General features: G+C 39.9%; 3 protein-coding genes across 5 annotated transcripts; all 3 read right to left on the minus strand.

The window, feature by feature from the left end:
* Positions 1 to 73: 73 nt before the first annotated feature.
* Positions 74 to 9,997, minus strand: fbxo34 (F-box protein 34). 3 transcript variants are annotated; one of them, XR_008607899.1, is made up of 4 exons: positions 9,721 to 9,997; positions 3,500 to 3,652; positions 379 to 3,043; positions 74 to 265 (listed from the first exon to the last, which is right to left on the minus strand). XR_008607899.1 is itself a non-coding variant. In XM_055057202.1 (3 exons), exon 3 carries the CDS (start codon positions 2,920 to 2,922, stop codon positions 1,168 to 1,170), a length of 1,755 nt encoding a protein of 584 aa, XP_054913177.1. In that variant the 5' UTR covers positions 2,923 to 3,043; positions 3,500 to 3,652; positions 9,721 to 9,997; the 3' UTR covers positions 74 to 1,167. The 3 variants fall into 3 exon arrangements, 2 of the variants coding, with proteins under 2 accessions (XP_054913177.1, XP_054913178.1); XM_055057202.1 differs by having other exon boundaries at positions 74 to 3,043; XM_055057203.1 differs by lacking the exon at positions 9,721 to 9,997 and adding an exon at positions 6,333 to 6,498 and having other exon boundaries at positions 74 to 3,043.
* Positions 9,998 to 10,814: 817 nt separating this feature from the next.
* Positions 10,815 to 14,692, minus strand: lgals3b (lectin, galactoside binding soluble 3b). The gene is made up of 7 exons (XM_055057009.1): positions 14,629 to 14,692; positions 13,517 to 13,549; positions 13,066 to 13,147; positions 12,189 to 12,496; positions 12,017 to 12,105; positions 11,747 to 11,915; positions 10,815 to 11,648 (listed from the first exon to the last, which is right to left on the minus strand). The coding sequence occupies exons 2-7, from the start codon at positions 13,520 to 13,522 to the stop codon at positions 11,490 to 11,492; spliced, it is 813 nt and encodes a 270-aa protein (XP_054912984.1). The 5' UTR covers positions 13,523 to 13,549; positions 14,629 to 14,692; the 3' UTR covers positions 10,815 to 11,489.
* A 2,305-nt stretch (positions 14,693 to 16,997) lies between these two features.
* Positions 16,998 to 18,690, minus strand: hikeshi (heat shock protein nuclear import factor hikeshi). The gene is made up of 2 exons (XM_055057010.1): positions 18,591 to 18,690; positions 16,998 to 18,467 (listed from the first exon to the last, which is right to left on the minus strand). Exons 1-2 carry the CDS (start codon positions 18,610 to 18,612, stop codon positions 18,019 to 18,021), a joined length of 471 nt encoding a protein of 156 aa, XP_054912985.1. The 5' UTR covers positions 18,613 to 18,690; the 3' UTR covers positions 16,998 to 18,018.
* Positions 18,691 to 20,767: the final 2,077 nt, after the last annotated feature.

Raw genomic sequence — 20,767 nt, forward strand, 5'->3', positions numbered from 1 at the left:
AATCCTAACATGGTTCCACAGTCATTGTGAGAGCAGAAACCCCCAGCTGGAAGTGAAATAACGTTAGAGTATCTAACAGAAAAAGAGCAGGAAGCATTTTATTTAAGCAAAACATCTTTACAGCAAAAATGTTAGAGCCAGCAGGCATAACTCAGCAAACAAAAACAAAGGTCATGTTCACCTTATAAATTTTTAAAATAATCTTTATTGTCAAGTTTTCCATATTGCATCGTCTCAGAGACTCAAGGCCACATTTCTCCACATCCTACAAAGGAATACAATGATTATCTGTCAGCTAGTGGAAGCACTCACACAAATCCAACACACACAAATCCCATGCAAAACAGACCACATGTGTTTGTGTGTGTAACAACTTACTACATTCCCAGCTTTCTGAGTCTCCTGAATGTCTCTGTGATGATAGCAGATCGTTCTCCCACAAAATGGGCCATCTGACTGGCTCCACAACACCAGACCGTACTGGAGTTAGCAGCCTGACTGGTCGATGACCAAAGATCCACTTTGGCAGCAGAGTGATGTTCTGTTCTAACTCTGGAACTTGGAAGAGTTCCAGAGGAATCCTCTTCCAAAAAAATGAGCTCAATAATAAAAAAAACAAAAACGCACACAAAAACTCAAGACTGAAAACTGAAAATGCTGAAAGGTGTCAGATTGAACACTAAGGGGCGCCACACAGCATGCAGCGACAAAACATTTTTTTCCAAAACAAATCTGACCATTAGCTGCTTTAAAGCCTGATGTTCCTTATTAAGACTTTTTTTTTTCTCTGTGGAAATACAACGCTAACACTTTAACCTGCTGCACTGAGTTTTACTCCCAAATTAAAACCTGCTGGTTTGCTTCAAGCTGAACACAATCCCTACTTTATTCAGTGCTTTGCTGGAACAAACAGATGGTAATATCCAGGAAAACGTGGAGGACTGTTGGATGTCAGTGATCCAGCCTGAACACACTCAGCAGACTGCTGCAGCGGGACGAGTCCAGCCTGGGGGTTGAACATGCTTCAGTCATGACAAAATAAATTTGATGCTGGAAACCATTTTTAGTAAAAGGGGTACACATGACAAGGCATCAGCTGATAATAAGTGGGACTGAGGTAGCCCCTCTGCTTTTCATACAGCTCTACACACATACACATAAAATAATTCAGCTTTCATAGTGATAGTTCCTCCTATAAATTGGCACATTGATGCTGTGAAATGCGGGCACCCAGCGGTTGTCATGGAGACCCACGTTGCAGCCGGGCGCATCCCTCTGGGCGCCGTGGCAACACATCCAGTAGCCCGGCCCGTACGGCAGAGCCTGGCAGTACGGCTTGTGGTGCCAGCGGCACAGAGACACGTCTCCAGGGCGGTAGCGCTTTTTGCACTGTTTGCAGGGGTCGTCACGGTAACGGGGGTCAGATACCCAGAGCGAGTCGGCGGGCCGCACGCTGTAGTTCTCGATGACGAACTTGAAGTAGCTGCAGGTGCACTTCAGCGCAGCCAGGCTCTGGGTGGGCAGCAGCAGCAGCAGGTTAACCAGCAGGTGGTGCGGCAGCAGCAGCAGGTACGACTGGGGGGCCAACAGCTGCTGCAGCCTCTGGCGCACACGCAGGAAGTCCTGCGACACCGAAGCGCTCCGGCCGAGAGGCACCGCAGCAGAGCAAGGAGGACAACCAATGGTCTTGTGGGCCTTGTTCTTCTCTGACCTCTGAGGGGCGTTGACTGGAGGGAGGGCAGGCTCCAAGTAAAAGGTGGTTCTATAATGGGGAGTGCAGAGCGCTGGCCCCGTCACATCAGGAGACAGGAACAGGAGGCCGGGCAGCGGCTCCTGCTCTGCACTCTGAAGGCCCGCCGCCTCCCCAGAAACCTCCCGAGGCGATGCAGCTGGGGTGGGGGACAGCACCCAGGCAGGGGATTCCACCAGGACAGTGGGTTCCACTTGTACAGGCGGCTCCACCCGGACTGCTGTCAGAGTTTCAGGAGGTCTTGATGAGGGTTGTGGCTGGGGTTGTGTCCAGCAGGAGCTCTTCTGTCCAGCAGCCAGCAGGACACGCCCCACCGTCCTCTTCAGGCTGTTGCTTCTGGACAGACTCGTCTCGCTGCTCCTCAGACACTTGGACTCCAGCTTGGCCACCATCTCTGACACCTTGACGATGTCTGGCTCGTCCCCCTCCTTGATCTCGGGCCGGGGGTTTCTGGAAAGGGTGATGGTGGTGGAGCTCCTCTGGAGGCTTAACAGAGGTTTTAGATTTGGCTGCAGCTCACTCGCTCTCTGCTCAAGGAACGCCACCATCTCCACCACAGAGATCTTCTGCTCCTCCTCCGCTGGCGTTGGTCCCCTGGCTGGCTCCGGTGCCTCCCCACGCTGCCCGCCTGGACCCTCTGAGCACCTCGATTCTGGTTCATTCAAGATGTGGCTCCTCTGGTCCGGCTGATGGTGCTGGTGGCTCAAACACCTGCGGCGTCTCTTGGCAGAGCGATTTTCTTCCCAACTTCCCTTGGCCTTCACGGCGCGAGGCGGCCCCAAGAGAGTGCTGCTGTTAGCGCATGCCTTCGCTGCTGGATCACCGTGGCTCAAGCAGTGAGCTGAGCTGCAATCGCCGCCGTCTGCCCCATCGGTCCGTGTTGCCTCCGAAGCAAATATTGCAATCTTTTCACGCACGTGTCCAGGTTTGATGACTGTCCATACGTTCAGCGCCGCGTCAGCGTCCTCCGTGGCGCTGCGGCACGGTCCGAGGGGGGCGCTGCATCTGCTGTCGGTCCTACAGGAGAGCTGCTGCCCGGTGGTGCGGCGTGCCGCCTTCAGATGTAGCGATGGGCCTCCGGTGCTGTAGCAGAGTGTGTTGGTGGAGATGAAGCTTAATGGAATACGGCTGGTGCTGATGTTGCTCTGGTTACTGGACATCTTCATCATCATCAGCGTCTCCTGCTGGCTACCAAAATAAGCGCTCCTCTGAGATCACGTCTGAACACGGACTGCATCCAAATGCACATCTGAGCATAGGAACTTTGGGTAGGACCTTAGATGCATGGCTGGCCTTGGGGAGGAGGAGAAAGTTATTTAGTTACAAAAATTATCTTTATGAAAGAAAAGCTTTTGGATAACTTTTAAATAATGTGAACCAATCTGCTTCTCTGTGGTTCTCACATTAAATGTTGGGAAGAGTGTAGGGATGCATCAAGCAGGAATAACATGTTCAGTAGTGTGGTGTTTTTTGTTTTTTTAAATCAAGCCGACAGCTATAGTGTTAAACACGGCAACCTTCAAGAGGTCATTGGGACTCCAAGCGGATACGAGGGCTGAAGCAATTAAAGATCTCATAGTGGGAACTAAGGTGTTAGAGGGAACTACAGAGCTAGCTTTGTTTTCCGCTCATTCGGAGATGCATCTTACCATGCCAAGTGACCACTACTTTAAAGTCATTATAAATGTACACAAAATAATTATACCACACAACTTCAATATGCCTATAGAATATAGTAACTATGATTACCTTGACAGCACATATCGATTCCCCAGTGGTATCAGAAGTGAGATCCAGGTTGATGTGAAAGCTTCTCTGGTTCTAAAGCTTCATATCTTGTGTGTCGCTTCTTCTCCAACTCCACCAACTTCAGGAAAGCAGACTGAACATGAGAGACCACCTCTGCACAGAACATAGAAGTACAACAACAAAACCTGTAAATACGAGTTCAAATGTTACAAGAGGATAGATGAGTCATCCTAACGTGATGTAATTCAGCAACAACAAACTAACTCATAATGTAATCTCTTTAATAATAATAATGTCATATCAGTTACAGGAAGGTTCTAGAAGTGCTTGAGTAGAAGACAACTGGAATGTCTCTCTTGTCTATGGATGTCAAACTGCAGTTTGAGAGCCACTCCAGGACTGGAGTCTGCTGTCCCCAGGCATTTCCCCAACCGTCACATTAGAGCGACACGCAGCAGAGTCCAGTTACCGTTCAAGTTTTAAAACGTTCCACAGTCAAAGCCACTAAAGCATTCTACCATTCATGTCCCTTTAATATGAGGTCATTGAAACTTCCAGGAAGGGTTGAATTTTTCCTTGCTGTTCAATGCAACTTTGTTTGGGTACTGCAGGCCAGAGGTTATATTTAAAACAAATATTCATAATGAATATGTATGAGCTCATCCTTGGGATTAATTAACATTTCATAAAGTTCACATATTTCAGGTTAAACTACAGGACTACAAACTACAAAAACTAGAATTTTGAGTCATCTTAAAATTATTTCTCAATCTGAACCAGCAGGTCAGGCTTCTTAAAGATCTGTGATTAACCAGAAAACTGCAATCGGTGCACCCTAGTGCGTCCTAAATACCCACAACTCTGAGGAATACAACAAATATATTTGCTGGATCATGCTTTGTGCCATGTGAGATGCCTACAATGTCAATATTGTGACAACCCCTGGTGAAATTTTCGTAACAACCACTGCCAATGTGCATTTTCTCTCAAAGCTCAGTTTTTCATCGTGCTATTGAATGTGTCGCCCAGCACCTTCTCCCCCCATGTGGACATTTCCAGAATGTACAGACTGTTTACAGGTGAGGCAAGACACAGTTTAATATGTAAACCTTTTTCCATGTTGGACTAGTAGTGGACCGACCACTTGATTATGAAGGAAAATGTTTAACGCTGAGGCAACACTAAGCAGAGGACTTTTAGTGCAAAGTGAGGCCAGATAGATTTTGGGGGCTTCATCATCAAAATTGCTCAAAGTTACTAGATGTCACGTCAGCTTACAAACTGACAAAAGGATAAAGATAATAAGAATTTGTATGAATCATTTATTTTATGTTTTGTGTTGGTTTAATACAGATCATGTACCAAAGTTAACTTTTACACATCGCAGAATTTATTTTAAACCTAAAACGTATTTCTTTCTGTAAGAAAACACTGCGATATGGTGCTGTTCTAAAAGCTCCTCTCTGAACAGAGTGTTAGTCTGTGATACAGGAATCACTGATCATCACTGGCTTCTGATAGCAGGAACAACATGTCAAGACATTTCAGGTATCGCACATGTAACATACATGTAACGTGTCCAAAGACATGGTTAGTCTGGCAAAATAGTTTACTTCTTATAATAATTGTGTTGTAGTTTTCTTTGTTTTGTAAGTATTGACAAGTTTTGTTTAACCAGGTTATTTTTTACGTAGTTTTTACAACTTTCGTTTTTAGCTAGACAAATTACTCATCATCTGTGTTTCCATAACGAACGTTGTGCACACAACTGATAATATTTTGCTCATGTCAAAAAACAGAATTGTGGCGTTTCCATTAAACAAGAAGCGATTAAAATCGCATGCGAATTCGTTCTCGCGATAAATCATTCAGAAACATGCCGTCATCCTTCAAGAACTTCCTGTCGTCTTCTTTGTGGTTTGCCCCAATGGTAACATCAGGTTTTTGATCAAGTGACTTGTGTGATGTGAAAAAAAAGTGTTTCCATTGCAATTAAGCTAATTTATTTGCTTAATGTCACATTGCCCAGTTATATGTTCAATGGAAACACAGCTAGTGTCCAGGGACAACAGATGAAAAATAGCTATTTGGCTAATTCTGGCACATTTACAAACATGTCAATGAAAATGAAACCTGAAAGAAGAGATGGTTGTAATGTAAAATACATTACAACCATGTATTTTACATTACAGAAATGGTTGTAATGTAAAATACATTGGTAGTTGGCATTTATTCACAAAGCTACAACTGATTGAAGACCTCTACTGTCTACGCAACCGCAGCAACTCTGTGCTCTTCACAAACATGCCTCAGCAACCAGGCTAATAGCCTATACACTAGAGAAGGCAAATATCAGCCCAATTTATTAGCCAGGAAGTTTAAAATCCATCAATGGAAAAGAAACGCAGATATATTTCTGCATTCTATGCCTTTAATTCCTGAAGAGATCTAACAAAAACGTAAATACAGGTTGTGCATCTGATGGACATGTCATCTCATTCAACACATTTGAGTGAGTGGAGCGTGTGGCGTAGCATCTGACAGTCGCCCTAATCATCTCAGTGTACAGTTCAGAGTACATTACAAGACAAACAGCTTGGAACAATACAACATCATCCAGAAAGCATTTTCTGGAGCTCAAAATACAGGAGGTTGCTCACTGCATTGCTTAACATGTCTGATCATTTACACATCAGGAGATGGAGAGAGAGAAGGTTACGACAGGTTCAGTTGTTTGTGGCTACAATCTCAAATTAATTGCCTGTTCACCTTTGACCTGTCCTGACCCATGTTACCTGACAACGACTGAAAGTTGATCACAGAACATGTTTACCCAGCAGGTTTGATGCAGTTTTCCTGTTGGAGAGATGGGGGAGGGAGAGAGACCAAAGGTTCCTTAATCCACCACAGTAGAAGCTTCTATTCCCTACTCATATCACTCACAGTCAAAGAAGGTCAGAAATCTCCATCTAGAAGGCATGAAACGCTTTAAAGTAGTTAGAAACAAACAAACAAAAAAACTAAATAATTGTACAAAATGACCAAAACTACTGAAAATGGTGAAGAGGTAAAATTATCAGTAGAACAGAACCTCCAAATAAAAATCATGTTTAGAAAAGCATCACAGAAGTTGGTTAAAATTTTCCAACAGAGCTGAGCTATTAAAAAAAAAACACACTTATTAAAACTATAATGCCAAATACTGTAACTTGAATATTTCAGTGACTATACCATATGTAAAAAAAAATATTGACTCCCATTATTTGCCATTTGTTAGACGAGTCTAGCATTCCTTGTTGGTGTGTTATTTTATACTGCCATCATGGTCGAAATACTATAAAAAAAAAGGTCTAAAACAGTATGTAGGGCTGAAATTATTAACTATTCTATTGATTATTCAAATAAAAATATTGACACATTCTGCAGATTTTTCCTTTATAGTGTTTTATTTTTAAAAAGTTTTAAATATTTGTTGAAACTATCACCATGTTGTGACAGTTTGTGATCAGACAGCTGATCTGTGAAAAGATCAATCTCCTCCAGCTCCTCTTTGAGCTGTCTGAAGAAACTCACTGATCCGACTAAAAACAACCAATCAGAGCCAGGAGGAGGGGTTTAGCGCTGTCAATAAACGTCTTAAACAGGCTGCTAAATGTGTGTGGAGGGTGAGCGGTGCACACACAGGCTTGATTGACAGCAATAAGACCCTCCTCCTGGCATTGATTGGTTGTTTCTAGTTGGGAGAACTGGTTGAAGGCAAAAGAGCTTTATTTTTCTCCCCACAGATAATCTCATATCATACTGTCTTCACCAAGTCGGTTTCAACAAATAAGCAAAAAAATTTATTTATATATATTCTTTTTGAAGTTACCTACAGCAGCTTTAAGCCTTTTTAATACAATATAAAATTGCTTTTAAATACACAAATACTTCATTTCCTTTAGAAAACAAAAAGCACACAAAAAAACAAGAAAGCAAACATGGTTGTAGCCTAAAATGCAATAATTCTTCAGTGAAGGCTTGATCATTTAGAGCTATCAACATATTCAGGTGTCAGAAGTTCAGCCCTTTCTGCTCAACTTAGCATTAATACAGGGTGGGACTGATTTGATTATTTATTGGATTAACCAGTTAGTATTTGAATACCAACAAGTGCTTAATAAGATTTTTTTTTCCTTGTATACTCCATTTAACAGTTAGTTCATTCCTAAATTTTTTCAATAGTAAATTGTTTCAGACAAAAAAAAGCCTATTTTGAGCCATTATTTTTCCAAAATGCAACTAAATTTAAGACTTTGTGTTTTTTGATGGACACCAACAATAAATATGCAAGTGTGTTCATTTCTTTAAAAAATTAGCTCATAAAACCAAGTTTAGCACTTGGACATGCGCAAAAATGGAGATCATGTTTTTGTTTTTTTGTTTTTAAATTTTTGGCTCTGACTCATTTAACTGTGATTTTTTTTCCATTTTGGCTTTACTAAAATGTTTTTTTTTTTTGTCTTTCATTTGTGTCATGAATTAGATGTTGTACTGCTCTTGCTCCCTTTAGAAAAAAAAATGCATTGCAATTCCAATGCAAACAGAAACGAAAACACACTCCACATTAACACAAAAATATAACAAACTGAAATACTTTTTTCTTTGATGTGTGTATCCCGCATCAATTCGGGATACACACATTTGAGATCAGAAAGCCTTACTACACACAGTTCAGATATTATTTGACAACAGAGAACAATGGGTCATAATCCTTATACCAACCAAAAAAACAGTCACACCAACAGGTATCCATCTTCACATTTCAGATTCTCAGGTTTAGGCAACATCTGCAATGTATTGATTTACATGTTTTCTATCAATAGTTCAATGCTTTAAAGAAACTTTAAAGTGGTCCATTAAATATTCAGTCTGGGTTTTAAACAGTTTCACAAATAACTTAATTTCATTAAAGAATGGACCACTGGCATGTGTCGATTGTGAGAGACCTTCTGGAGGGTGACAGCAGCTAATAAAAAAGATGAACATCAGAAGACATTTAGAAGGGAGCAGGCTTGGTTGTGCCTGTGATATGAGGCGTTGTTTTCAGCATTCACACAGCTGTAGTCCACAGGTTGGTTTAATCTGCAGGATTCATTCCTGAACTTGTAACAAATCATATTCGACTCCACATAAAACCATGCAACTTTCTTTAATAAAGCAATGCTGTAATCAGATTGTTGATCATTTCTGAGCACAACAGAGAGCTCTGCATTAATCTGCACCATGACAACCATGACATTATTTATATATTTAGTCAATATTTTTTTCTGGCGTCTGTATCTGAAAATCACAGACGCCAGAAAAAAACAGTGATAAATAAATGTTTAACAACAGCAAAAATATCATTACAGTTATTAATACAATAACTGTAATAATTAATGTCATTGATGATTTTGACAACAGCAGGAATCATTGCTCTTTTGCTTTAAATATGACAGAAAATCGATGTAAATAATTTTCTGCTTGAACTTTGTGTGTAGGTATGACGATAGTAAACTTCCTCAGTGTCATTCTATGAAATATTGTGGTGCACTTTATTCTATTAATACATTTATTACAGAAACTGATAGAGATTGGCAAATCTTTACTTCCTTATCACACAACTTGCTTTTCTAACTGCATCTTCATAACCAGCTGCATCTTCATAACCAGCTGTTTAGCTAAACAGCTTGCTACTTTACAGAGAGTAGTAAAGGGAAAGGAACCTGGAAGTATCCCCTCCCTCGTTTCTCCAACCTTGTGAATTCTAAAATCAAACGCTTGAGTACGAACCCTGCTAAGAAGTCACTGATTGTGGAGACAGCACTGAACAGTCTGATAAACAACTGCTGTGTCTGCAGTACGAAGAAAACAACCGAGACAGTGCTGGGCCTGTTCATCACCTCCACCCCGCTTATGCCACTTTCCTCGGGGTTCAGAATGTTAACGGCTGTGTTCCACAGCTGATCCATACACAGCCAACGAGGTGTCAGAAGCACGGTTAGCAAACAACCGCTTAAACTGGTCAAGTTAGTTCGCTGCGACTAGTTGTAACCATTGCAACCGCAGCAAACTAGTTAGCTGTAAGGCTAGCTAGCGCAGAGCAGCGAAGCAGGAAAACAGAGCATTTAATAATACAAGAGCTCGTCGTATGTTTTCACATAAATTTAAACGATTTCAAGTCGAAGAGGCGCACTTACCTAAAGACAGTTTCCCCGTCTTTGCTACAGGAAATAAAAACAAAAAAACTAGGCTAGTAGCTGGAACAGCAGCTAAACTCCCCTGTTCTTCAGTTTGTTTCTGTTTTTGTACCAACACGAACCTGCGGTCAGTTATTTTAGCTGCTTGTTTAAGTTTTTTACTTCCCAAAGCGCTTGGCTACTAAAAAGCTCGCGCTTCGTGGCTTTATAGCAGCTCTATCGTAAACGACCAAAATACGTCAAATTGCAGCTCTGCGTCATTACGTCACAACTTAAAAGGGAAGCAAGCGTAAGGTAAAAATAAATGAAATATTGGTCTGTTATCTTTGATATTCAGTCACAACCATTTTGTTGTGTAAAAAGAGATTATTGGATAAAAGTCTGACCCTAACTCTCTTAAAATGCATCAGAATCTAGTAGATTGTGATGCATTTCAGAAAATAATCAGGCTTCTCTGAAATCTGATGGCTTTATGTCATTTTTTTTTCATTTAGGAGCAATTATAAATGAAATCAAAAATAATTTGACAACTAATTTAGCCTCCCTTTTTGTCTTAATTATCTTCTTTTTCTCTTCTTCTTCCACATGATCTTATTTTTTATTTTAAAAAGGTTTGTACAATAATCTGGATCCAAAATCTTAACTAGAGGTTCTTTGTAGTAAGTCAACACTTTTATATACTTCTACAGTTGAATGTTGTTCATGGATCGAGGGATTCTTCATCTCAATTCTCAGTTTACTGCTTCCACAATCTCACCTTGAATAAATCAATTCAGTTCAAAAATACTTTACTAATTGAAAAGAGAAATTAAACACTGTAATTCATATTCAACCATCTAGTTGCTGTAGATGGTAGTGGCTCTTGGCATAAAGGATCTACTGTAGTGGTTTGTATTACATCAGTTCTGAAGGAGCCTCTGATTCAAGACACTGTCTTGAAGGAGTCTGTGGCACTGTCATACGACACTTTTTCAAATCAACTTGACCTACAACTTAATTTCCATAACCCTTCTAAATAATATTTTCTTTTCAATCTCGTGGTGTGAAATTAAAATTTATATTTTTCACCTAGGAAGTAGAAATTGAACATTGAATTAGGTAAACCATGACATTTTATTGTAAAAATCACAGTTGCACCTTTCAAAATGTACACCATTCATAACTACATGTGAAACTATGCATATGTGACATTGAGTCAAAACGGGGCTTCTAATGTCAGATACTGAACAATACAGCCATTTATTTTATTCGGTATGAGTCAACTTACTTTTCAAAACTAAAATCTGTTGTCGATGTCTGTTGATTGACAATAGATTGAACTTTTAGAAATCATCTAGAAAAACGACAGAACAGAATAATCTGCTGTGATTACCACTGAGACTGAGACTTTTTAAAAATGTTCTGGAGAAATAACAATCATCTCCACTGTAGATCAGCTGATAGTCTGGAGGTCCAGCAAAAACAATTTTTGCTGTGTTTTAAAAAGATCTGGTAGATCTTAAATCTATGATTCTTAGCTGTTCTAAACTTGGTTTTCATGAATTTGTGACTGTTTTCTGTAGGTTAAGGGAAATTTTGTTCTTTTAAGATTCTTGTTCGATCTTTGTAGATCCACAGTATTTCTCAAATAGATTTGCAGTTGACCTCCAAATGTCTTTTGTTTGTTTGTTTGTTTGTTTGTTTGTTTGTTTGTTTGTTTGTTTGTTTGTTTGTTTGTTTGTTTGTTTGTTTGTTTGTTTGTTTTCATCTCCGGTCATGTCAAAGACTTCTCATTGCAATTTCTCAACACGAACATCTGAAAGGGTGAGGTCATAGAAGATGCCCAGTGTGTTGATGGAGCTCAGGTTGGTTAGCCGATGTCTGAATTCAAGAACATGGGAATTGTTAACAGCCACCTTGAACTCTGTGTTGGTGCACAATATCTTCAGCTGCAAAAAGTAATAATAACATGTTAGGGAAATAGACTCTGAAAATGCAGTAGATTCACAGACACCTTTATTCCCCAACATGGTATAAAATGTCTGACCTCAAACGGCTGACCCTGGACAAAGGGAAACTGCTTCCCATCCCTCTCCTCTTTCCCCCACTTGTCGCCGAAGAGTGAGTTCCTGACAATAACCTTTCTTCCAGATTCATTGAAGCGAGGATTGAAGTGAAAGGCAATATCATTGCCTGCAGACAAGTTCACCGTGATCCTGATTGGCAACAAGGACACAAAAGCAGAGTTTTAGCATCCTATATTTTAGACAGTGAGTAGAGAAATATGTTTGATTAAACCCCCAGTGTTGCTTCTGACATGTTAGCATTGGGTTTTATGGTTCCCCTGATGGTGATCAGTAGTTTCTCATACATTCCCCCTGGCAGTTTCTCTTGATAGGGAATAGCCTGTCAAAAAGTAAATTAATTAACACATCTCTCTGTCTGTCCATATTTCTTGATGCATTTCTCATTTTCTTTGGTTTTCTTACAAGATTCTTTTGGGGTGCGGCTGGCATAGGTTGTCCAGGTCCATATGAACCAGGTGCAGTGGGTTGACTTGGGTTCCCTCCTGGCCACATACTATTGCCTCCGGATTGGCCTCCAGGCCAGGTGGGGTTGGGAGCAGGTTGACCCCCAGGCCAGGTGGGGTTGGGAGCAGGTTGACCCCCAGGCCATGTGGGATTGGGAGCAGGTTGACCCCCAGGCCAGGTGGGGTTGGCAGCAGGTTGACCCCCAGGCCAGGTGGGGTTGGCAGCAGGTTGACTCCCAGGCCAGGTGGGGTTGTTTGCTGGCTGACCTGAGTCAAAATTCCATCATTCATTTTTAATGATCAATTCACCTTTTTTATATAAAGCTATATTTGATGGAAAAATACATCTCAAGAAAATTACAAAAGAAAAATCAATGTCATTCTTAATATGAATACAAATTCTTGGATTTTTATGTTTTCATTATACATTCAAAATAATGTTTTCTTGTCAAAAAACAAAATATTGCCAGAAATAAAGACTGAAGTAGGTGAGAAACTAATCCATAACAGACCCGAGGCTCCCTCTCCTCATGGGTGAAACACCAGGGGAATCTGTGAGTTTTCCACCACAAACTTTCAGGAATTTAATGGAGGACTCCAGTGGCATACTGGGACCTTGTTGAGACTAACAGATGGCTTTGTCTCACAGAAGCAGAGGGCAGGAGGTAGATGGCGTATTTTTGTTTTAGAGCTTATTGCCATGTCTAGATTAGCAAAAAGACAATTCAAGTGTTGACATAGTGTTACAGCCAGCAGACACTCAGTACAGTGGGTGAAATTGACTGAATACAGAGGAGCCTACAGTAAGCAACAAAAGAACAGTTGAATGCTTCTACCTGGCCAGGTGGGGTTGGCAGGCCAAGGACCTCCTGATTGGTTGTTGCCCCCAGGGGGCCAGTCACCAAGAGCATCTGAAAGCTGTAAAGAGAGAGAAAGTAAAGATACCTCTGAACTCAAGGTTATCACAGATTTATGAAGCGCAATAGTTTAGAGTTGGAGAGATATCTGGTAATGTTTAAAGGTAACACAATATTTCAACAGGTTGATTGTTGGTGATTCCAAGATGCTTTATTGCAAACAGATGAGCTGTCAGATACATTTTGAATCAAATAGTCAAGTAATCTGGCATTGTAGGATTTCATAAGTAACAATCTTTCTTGAACAACAAAAGCAAAGTTGCAGTTTACTTCCATGTTGGATTTGTTGTGTTTTAATAAAATACACGTGGAAAGAAAACAATAAACACAAAAATTCTGTTAACCATGCCAATAAGTAAATCAGACTTACATCCATTGTGCTCTACTGTGAGCTGAAGTCCAACTGGAAGCAGAAAATAAACAACAGGTGAGAAAAAAAATTCTTTTTCCTATAAATTAGGAAATAGTTTTTACAAATTAATATAAATGCAAAATGTAGAAGTGGGGATATTTGAAGAGGGTTAATTCAAATCAGTTTAAATTGTGTTTTTCAGTTCATTAACATCCTTAAACACTAACATGTGTCATGCAGAAAAAACCACACATTGTGTCACATCTTCTCTCTGATGTAATCCCTCACCCCAAGTGTTTCTGGGAAATGTTGTGACAGTGGGCAGAAGATTTGTCTATGATCAATAATCCATTATTAATGTTTGAAGTTTCACATTTGCAATTTAATTTCAAATGTTGTTTTCTTAAACTTCTGAATTCATCAGCCAATATCTTCACATAGATCCACAGAAGTCTTGCTTTAGTTCTTTTTGCCCCCCAACAAACTAATGTCGTTGTTTTTTTCACTTCTAAAAAGACATAAGGCAATAAACATTCTGCAAACTCAATTTCAGCCATGTTTGTTTGATGTGCTTTATAAAGTACTTTATGTACAGTAGGAAAGCTGTTTTCCTGCTGTTTTCTGGAAACAGGTCTATTTTCTTTCTTAGACCTGTTCATGTAACTAATATGCCAGTAATCAATATACCATAGCACTAAAACTCACATTTCTGTCAGATGTTCATTCAGCAGCTAATGGTTGGCTTTCTCAGTAAATTCCTTTCCTGGCTGTTCCCTGTGCATCTGGGTGCGGTTGCAGTCCACTTCCCTGTATATTTGCATGTCTATCTGTGTACACATGGTTACTGTGTATACCTGACTTATTTTGGTACTCACTGGGTTTTATTCAATACCAGACTTCTTTCAAATCCAGAGTATCAACGCCTTCAAACTCAAATGAAAGTGTTTCCTATTTCTGTGTTTTCCTTGACAGAGTGAAATGACCTCAGGCCATCTCAATGAAACGATTCACAAGTTTAATAATGTCGATCTCTGAGTCAGTTCAAATCTGTGCAGGAAAGTTTTACCAGAACTGGTTGCTTTTTCTGGGAAGAGTCAGTCACAAGTGTAAGAAACGGAAAAGAGACGTACCTGTTTGCTGGAGAGCAGCTCAGTGTCAGGCTGCAGAACATGAGAGTGTTTTTAAGTGCAGAGCCACGCCCTGTTTTCCGGCTTAAACTTGTTCCTGTAACTAAATCATAACGGCAATTTGTTTATACGACAGCTAAGGCAAACCTAAAGAATGTTTGATTTAATCTCTGCAATATTAGTTTTTTATTCATAAAAAGAAAAGGGGTTCAAATGAATTTTAGTAATATACTAGTAGTAACTTATATTTCATTAAGTTGAGATAAGGAGTAGGATTAAATAAGTCTTCACGTCTTCCAACTTCTTTTCAAACAGAAAAATAGTATAAAACAAAGTATTTTGTTCTTGGTTATGTATGCACATGTTTTTCTGTGGCCTACTGATTGTTTGTTCTGATGTTTTTTAAAACCTCTTGGGGAAAAAAATACAAATAAATACAAATTTTAGGATAAATGAACGACAGACCTCACAAAATAAGTTGGAACCTGGTCAGTCTTTTCTTGGGTGTGTTGCTGTCTCAGTGCTGCTGTGCAAACTTTTGTCCTTTTGTGCATGTTTGTTTGAAGGGTCAGGCTTTGTTCTGTCTGGAAATCATTTGCCATGTGAACCAAAAAGCATTCTAAGATCCCGACCCACCCTTCACACTTCTCATGACTCACATCTTTTCCTCTGCAGGAATTCTCAGAAGTGATCCTAGAGCTCTTTGCTAGCAGCCACTTTCAGGCGGACCCTTGGCATCTGTAACTGAACTGTTTTAGACTGAGAGCTCAGATGTTTCTGGTTGGATTTCTATAAAACTGCCGTTTCATGTCTTCCCCTTTATGTCTCACGTCAAGTCGAAGTAAGTACATGAAAGTAAGAAGTCGAGTCCAAAGCAAAGATGTGCGAGTCTGGACTGCTAAACTCTGTATTTAAATGAAGATGCAATTTTAGTCCAGAGTGAAAAAAAAATCAAACTAAACAAGTGGATTTTGGAGTTTTAATGAGATCATTAAAACTTGCCATGATTCTTTCATGCATGTTTGAGGGATCCTTTGATCTGGTTGGACCATTCAGCTAGGTCCAACCAACAAAATGGCCAGTTGGACCTAGCTCCGCCTTCGAGAGGAAGCTCCTCTCTGTGAAGCAGAAGGTTCCAAGCTTCTGCTTCACAGAGCAGCCCTCCTCCAACACAACAGAGTTCATGTTCTGATCCAGCCATCACTAACCCAAAACAGAGTCTTAGGTATAATTTGAGGGTGGAGCTGAAAAGGTCTATGTGAGACATGGGGCAAACAATCTATGAATGGATGAAGGTGTACGTTTGCCACGTTTTGTCAGAGAAATTTGCCTACGGTTCAGTGTTTGGTAATGGTAGGTTTACTTTGGCAGTGAACTTGAAAAAAAGCCAAGGCAATTTTTAACAAAGTAATCATTTAGAACAATATTAGTAAGCCAGTTATTTCCTGATTAGCAGGAAATAACATTCACATAGTTTTAACTCTTAGCTATTGTTTATGAATACCTGCCTGATAAGGCTTAGATATTAAATAACAACAGATCAAAGATTAATTTCCACACTAGTGTTCTCAAACAACATAGCTCTCCACTTATAGAATAAACTCAAAGCATATCTCCAAAATGTAAACACTTATTAGCAAAAATAATTCAACTTTCCGGTTAAAATATTTAAATCAACAAACTAACTCAGCCAGTAACACTCTACTAATTAAGTAAATAAATGAAAGAGTAGTGAAAGTGAATAACCTATCAAAAAATACATAAAAGTAAAATATGCAAATAAAAAAATAAAAACAATCAGTAAAAATGATAGAATGATGTCACAGTTAGTATTGGTTGTGAATGTTGAGGTTTGTTTTGTGAAGTTTGGAAATGAGACCAAATTAGTTTTCAGCCAATTAAGTTACATCAACATGTTTCCGCCTGGTATGATATCATGATATCTGCCATCTCATACCTTGTAAAATCTGGTCCTGTGTCATTTGTTTTGTATTGTTTCTTTTTTTACATTTCTGATTTTAATTCGTTTTTCAGTTACTTAATGCACCTTTGAGGCTGCTTTTTATTTCTTAAACAAACCGACCTCTAACATATTGATGCACTTTATTATTTTTACTGATTTGGAGGGTTTGTGAAGTCTCTGAACAGCTTTGTTAAACTCTCTCACTGTGTTGCTGCAAAATGGGGAAAACAAACACACCCTGTCAGTAAGGAATCCATCTGGATTAGAACCAAACTCTGACTCATCCTGAAACTCAGCCAGGCTGGGTGTGTTCCCTCGAAAGGCTTATGCATAATTTCACTTCAAATTGTAAACTGTGTTTAAGTAGCTATTATGTAACTATAATACTACTAATAATAAAATCAAAACATGATTTTTTTCGGTAGCACTTTATTTGACAGAGTGTGCATAAGACTGACATTACACTGACATGAACATGACATAACATCTGTCATGAACATGAAATAGTCTTTATGAATGTTTATGACTGTTGTCAGGAAGTGTCATTCAGTAAATAATGACACTTTTTAATGCAAAGTTGGCCCTTTTAATGGACTTTCAAAGCAACTTTTAGAGCAACTTTGCATTGCTCTGAAAGCAATGCAGTTACCGAATGACACTTCATGACAAGTATTTTGTGGTTACATGGTCCTGGAGCCTCACTCCATGGCTGTGCTGCAAAAAAAACAAAAAACTGACCTATTAAGGTCGTGGAGCTCACTGGAGTCGTCAAGGTGTTCTCCGGTGCCTGGCAACAGACACATTTGGAAATTATTGCAAGACATCAATCACCATTACAGACATCAGCATAGGCTGCCCAGGCTTTATGTACTGAATCCAGCTTCAAACCCCTTGTGAGTCTGAATGCATTTTTTTAATGTTTGAGTGGGCTGTTATCCATGTTGCTTGTGCACATCTTCTGGCACACATTATCCATCCACTTTACTTTCTGTTAAGCTGCTTGGATACAGCACTCTGAACATCCAGTTTTCTTTAGCAATATCCTTTTGTGGCTGTGACAGTATACTAGACAGTAAATTTCAAATTCAAAAAGCTATAACATTACTTTAGCTATGAGGAGGTCAGTAACGGGAGACTTCCCTCTCATAGGATGAACTGAATACATGGTGAGTTTTAGGGCAGATCAGGTTTTATTTAGAAATCACTTGTGTTGGTCAATCAGTGGACTGAATGTGAACAAGTTCGTGAGGACAGGATGAAAGGTGTTCAGACAGTCAGGAACTCTAAGTTTCCTCTGGCTTCAGTCTAGACTGAGACAGTCACAAAAGAGCCTGACATGTCCACTGTGGGACACAAGAGTGTCCGGTCTGACGGCAGAAGACTGTGATAGGCACTGTGGCTTAGGTTGCACCAGGTTCTGGTTTGATTATTCAGCTTTTCCAGAAGTTCGGGTTCTGCGCCATCCTCCTCTGGAAGTTCTCATACCATTTGAGAATGCAGCTGGAGGGGATGAAGGTCTCCGTGGGGTTCGGCGTCATCTGCGCCTGGGACAGAGCGAACGAGGAGGCGAAGTTGTAGAGGCTGTCCAGCATTTTCTGGGTGAACTGCATGAACGTGTCCACAGTGGATACCGCGGCGCTGGACACTGGGATCTGCTGAGCCAGCTGGTCCAGAGCTTCAACAGACACGCCGACCTGGGCCACGGATGGCGACACGGAGGCCATCAAGCCGAAAGGGTGCGCTCCACCCTCCCCACCCTTCAGGCCGGAGATCTTGAAGATTGCGCTGGGCTTGTCGTTGGTGATGAAGCCGAGCAACTGCCACACAGGAGCGCCGCTGCCCGGGTCCGGGAAGGAGAAGTACACGGCTCCTCCCATTCCTGCGGGGAAAGGCACGGTTCCCAGCATGAACACTACCACGTGGTTCACATTCTCAAAATCCGCCAAAGTAAAGACGAATTTATCAGAGGCGACCTGTACCGCGTCAGTCTGGACCAACCTGCCGGCCACCAAACAGCCGAACATCTCTGCGGGCAGCTGCCAACCCGGTTAGCTTAGCCTAGCCAGTTGCTACTGAACACAAACAGAACACGAGAAACTTCTTCTTCTACGCTCATCGGACAGAAGAGTGTAGATTGCTGCCCCCTTCTGTCTAAATATATAAATCCATATTTAAACGCTTTCTGGGATGCAAAAACTGAGCGCGTGGTGAACTATTTCTTCAAAAATAATTTCTATATTTCGCATAGAATTGCAACGACGTATTAGGCCCGTTGTAGATAGAAGAAAGAGGAGATTAATCTAAGAAATTAAAGAAAATTTTAGAAAAGGAATTTTGAAAAGTTGAAATTTTGTTACAAGAAAAACTCAGGATTTTTTCTAGAAAAGCTAGGAGATTTCTGACTTTGAAAAAAAACTGCTAGAAAAAACTCTGAGATTAATCTGAGTTTTGTGTATAAAATGTCTTTTTTTCTAGTAAGTTTCCGACATGTCAAACTCAGAAATCTGAGCTTTTTCTAGAAATTTTCAGATTTTTCTTGTACAAATGTACTATTTTTTTTTAGATCTATAATAGTCCTAATACACTGCTGTAAAATTCAACTAAAAATAAACATATTTGTCATAGGCAAAAAATAAATAGCTTCAATATTTATTCTGCAGCTACTGTATATGGGACATCCATAAATATTCTTCATCTATAGAATAGAATAGAATTATTTAGAATAGAATAGAATTATTCTTTATTATCTCACAATGGAGAAACTTTGTGTGCAATATTTATTACAGAGCCCAGGCGGCTCTGTAATAAATAGAAAGATACCTGCAGAAATATTTATGTTGACGAAATGAAGAAGATAGGTTGGACATATGTGTAAACTTCTTCAGTTTATACATGACGCATAGGAAGCATGCATGACATGTACATGTCAGCCACATGCACCATCTACACTTTTGACCACACTTCTACCTTCCAATCAATATTCTCATTGACTGAGATAGTTTGGACATTTACTTTACTTAGACCTAAAGATGTATGATCTAGAGCCAGCGCACAGCTTCAGTTATTACAACTGAAACCAGCAATCAGGAAGTGAAACCTGGGAGTATTGAAGAACTCTGACCTGAACCTTCAGAGCCACATAAAGACAGTTACAAAGTCGGCCTTCTATCATCTGCAGAAGTTGGACTAATGTCTCAGCGAGATCTAGAGAAACTCATCCATGAGTTTATCTTTTGTCGCCTTGGTTACTGCAACAGTGTCTTTATAGGTCCGCCTAACAAATCAATCAGACAGCTGCTGCTGATCCAGAATGCTGCTGCTCACATTCTCACTAAAAACAAGAAGATAGAGCACATCACACCAGTTCTAAAGTCCCTACACTGGCTCCCTGCAACTCAGAGAATAGACTTTAAAACACTGATGTGAGATTATAAATCACTGAACGGCTCATCACCACAATACTTTATAGATCTGCAGTTATTGTTTCAACCTTCCAGACCTCTCAGGTCTTCTGATTCTGGACTGGTTTGCATCTCCAGAACCAGAACAAAATGAGGAGAAACAGCATTCAGCTTCTATGCACCATAAATCTGGAACAAACTTCCAGAAAACTGCAAAACAGCTGAAACACTGAGGTCCTTTAAATCTAGACTAAAACCCACCTTTTTAGAGTTGCTTTTGAAGCATAATCAATTAAGAACTTAATGATAGCACTTAGTTAAATGTAATATTTAACCCCCCATAAAGTTACTCAAGTTGAAAATTGATTCTATGTTGCATGACTTTGTATTCTTATCATGCAAAGCGCTTTGAAATGCCTTGCTGGTGAAATGTGCTGTAAAAATAAAATTTGATTGATTGATTTTTAATGCATAGAAAATAAAGATGCAAACAGTGACATGTTAATGTTGAGTAGTTATGCTCAAATTTGCATTAACAGCTTATATGTTACAGAAATCTAAGGTTTCAAATGTATCGAGTGTATTTCTTTGAATGCAAAGTCAATCTACTCAAGTAAAAGAAGAAATATTATCCAAAAGAAAAAAAAAGTACAGTTAAGTGAAATTAGTCTTATAAGTAATCCTCCCAGAAAGTTACTCAAGTAAACGTAACCAGTACAACCCACTTTTGAACATATATAACAATATCAGCAATCTATTCTTGTTATCAAGCTTAAAA

The sequence above is a fragment of the Poeciliopsis prolifica genome, unplaced genomic scaffold, assembly GCF_027474105.1.
Source record: "Poeciliopsis prolifica strain line A6 unplaced genomic scaffold, Auburn_PproV2 SCAFFOLD047, whole genome shotgun sequence".
In the NCBI taxonomy this organism is placed as follows: domain Eukaryota; kingdom Metazoa; phylum Chordata; class Actinopteri; order Cyprinodontiformes; family Poeciliidae; genus Poeciliopsis; species Poeciliopsis prolifica.

Excerpts from the sequence above, each read along its gene's own strand:
- hikeshi (XM_055057010.1), bottom strand. The coding sequence starts at position 18,612 with ATGTTCGGCTGTTTGGTGGCCG. Across the intron at positions 18,468-18,590 it reads GTTCGGCTGTTTGGTGGCCG|GAATGGGAGGAGCCGTGTAC; the intron begins GCAGGTTGGTCC and ends CTTTCCCCGCAG.
- lgals3b (XM_055057009.1), bottom strand. Across the intron at positions 12,106-12,188 it reads CCGCACCCCAAAAGAATCTT|GCTATTCCCTATCAAGAGAA; the intron begins GTAAGAAAACCA and ends ACTTTTTGACAG. Across the intron at positions 11,649-11,746 it reads TCCAGGGTCAGCCGTTTGAG|CTGAAGATATTGTGCACCAA; the intron begins GTCAGACATTTT and ends TACTTTTTGCAG.
- fbxo34 (XM_055057202.1), bottom strand. The coding sequence starts at position 2,922 with ATGATGATGAAGATGTCCAGTAACCAGAGCAACATCAGCACCAGCCGT.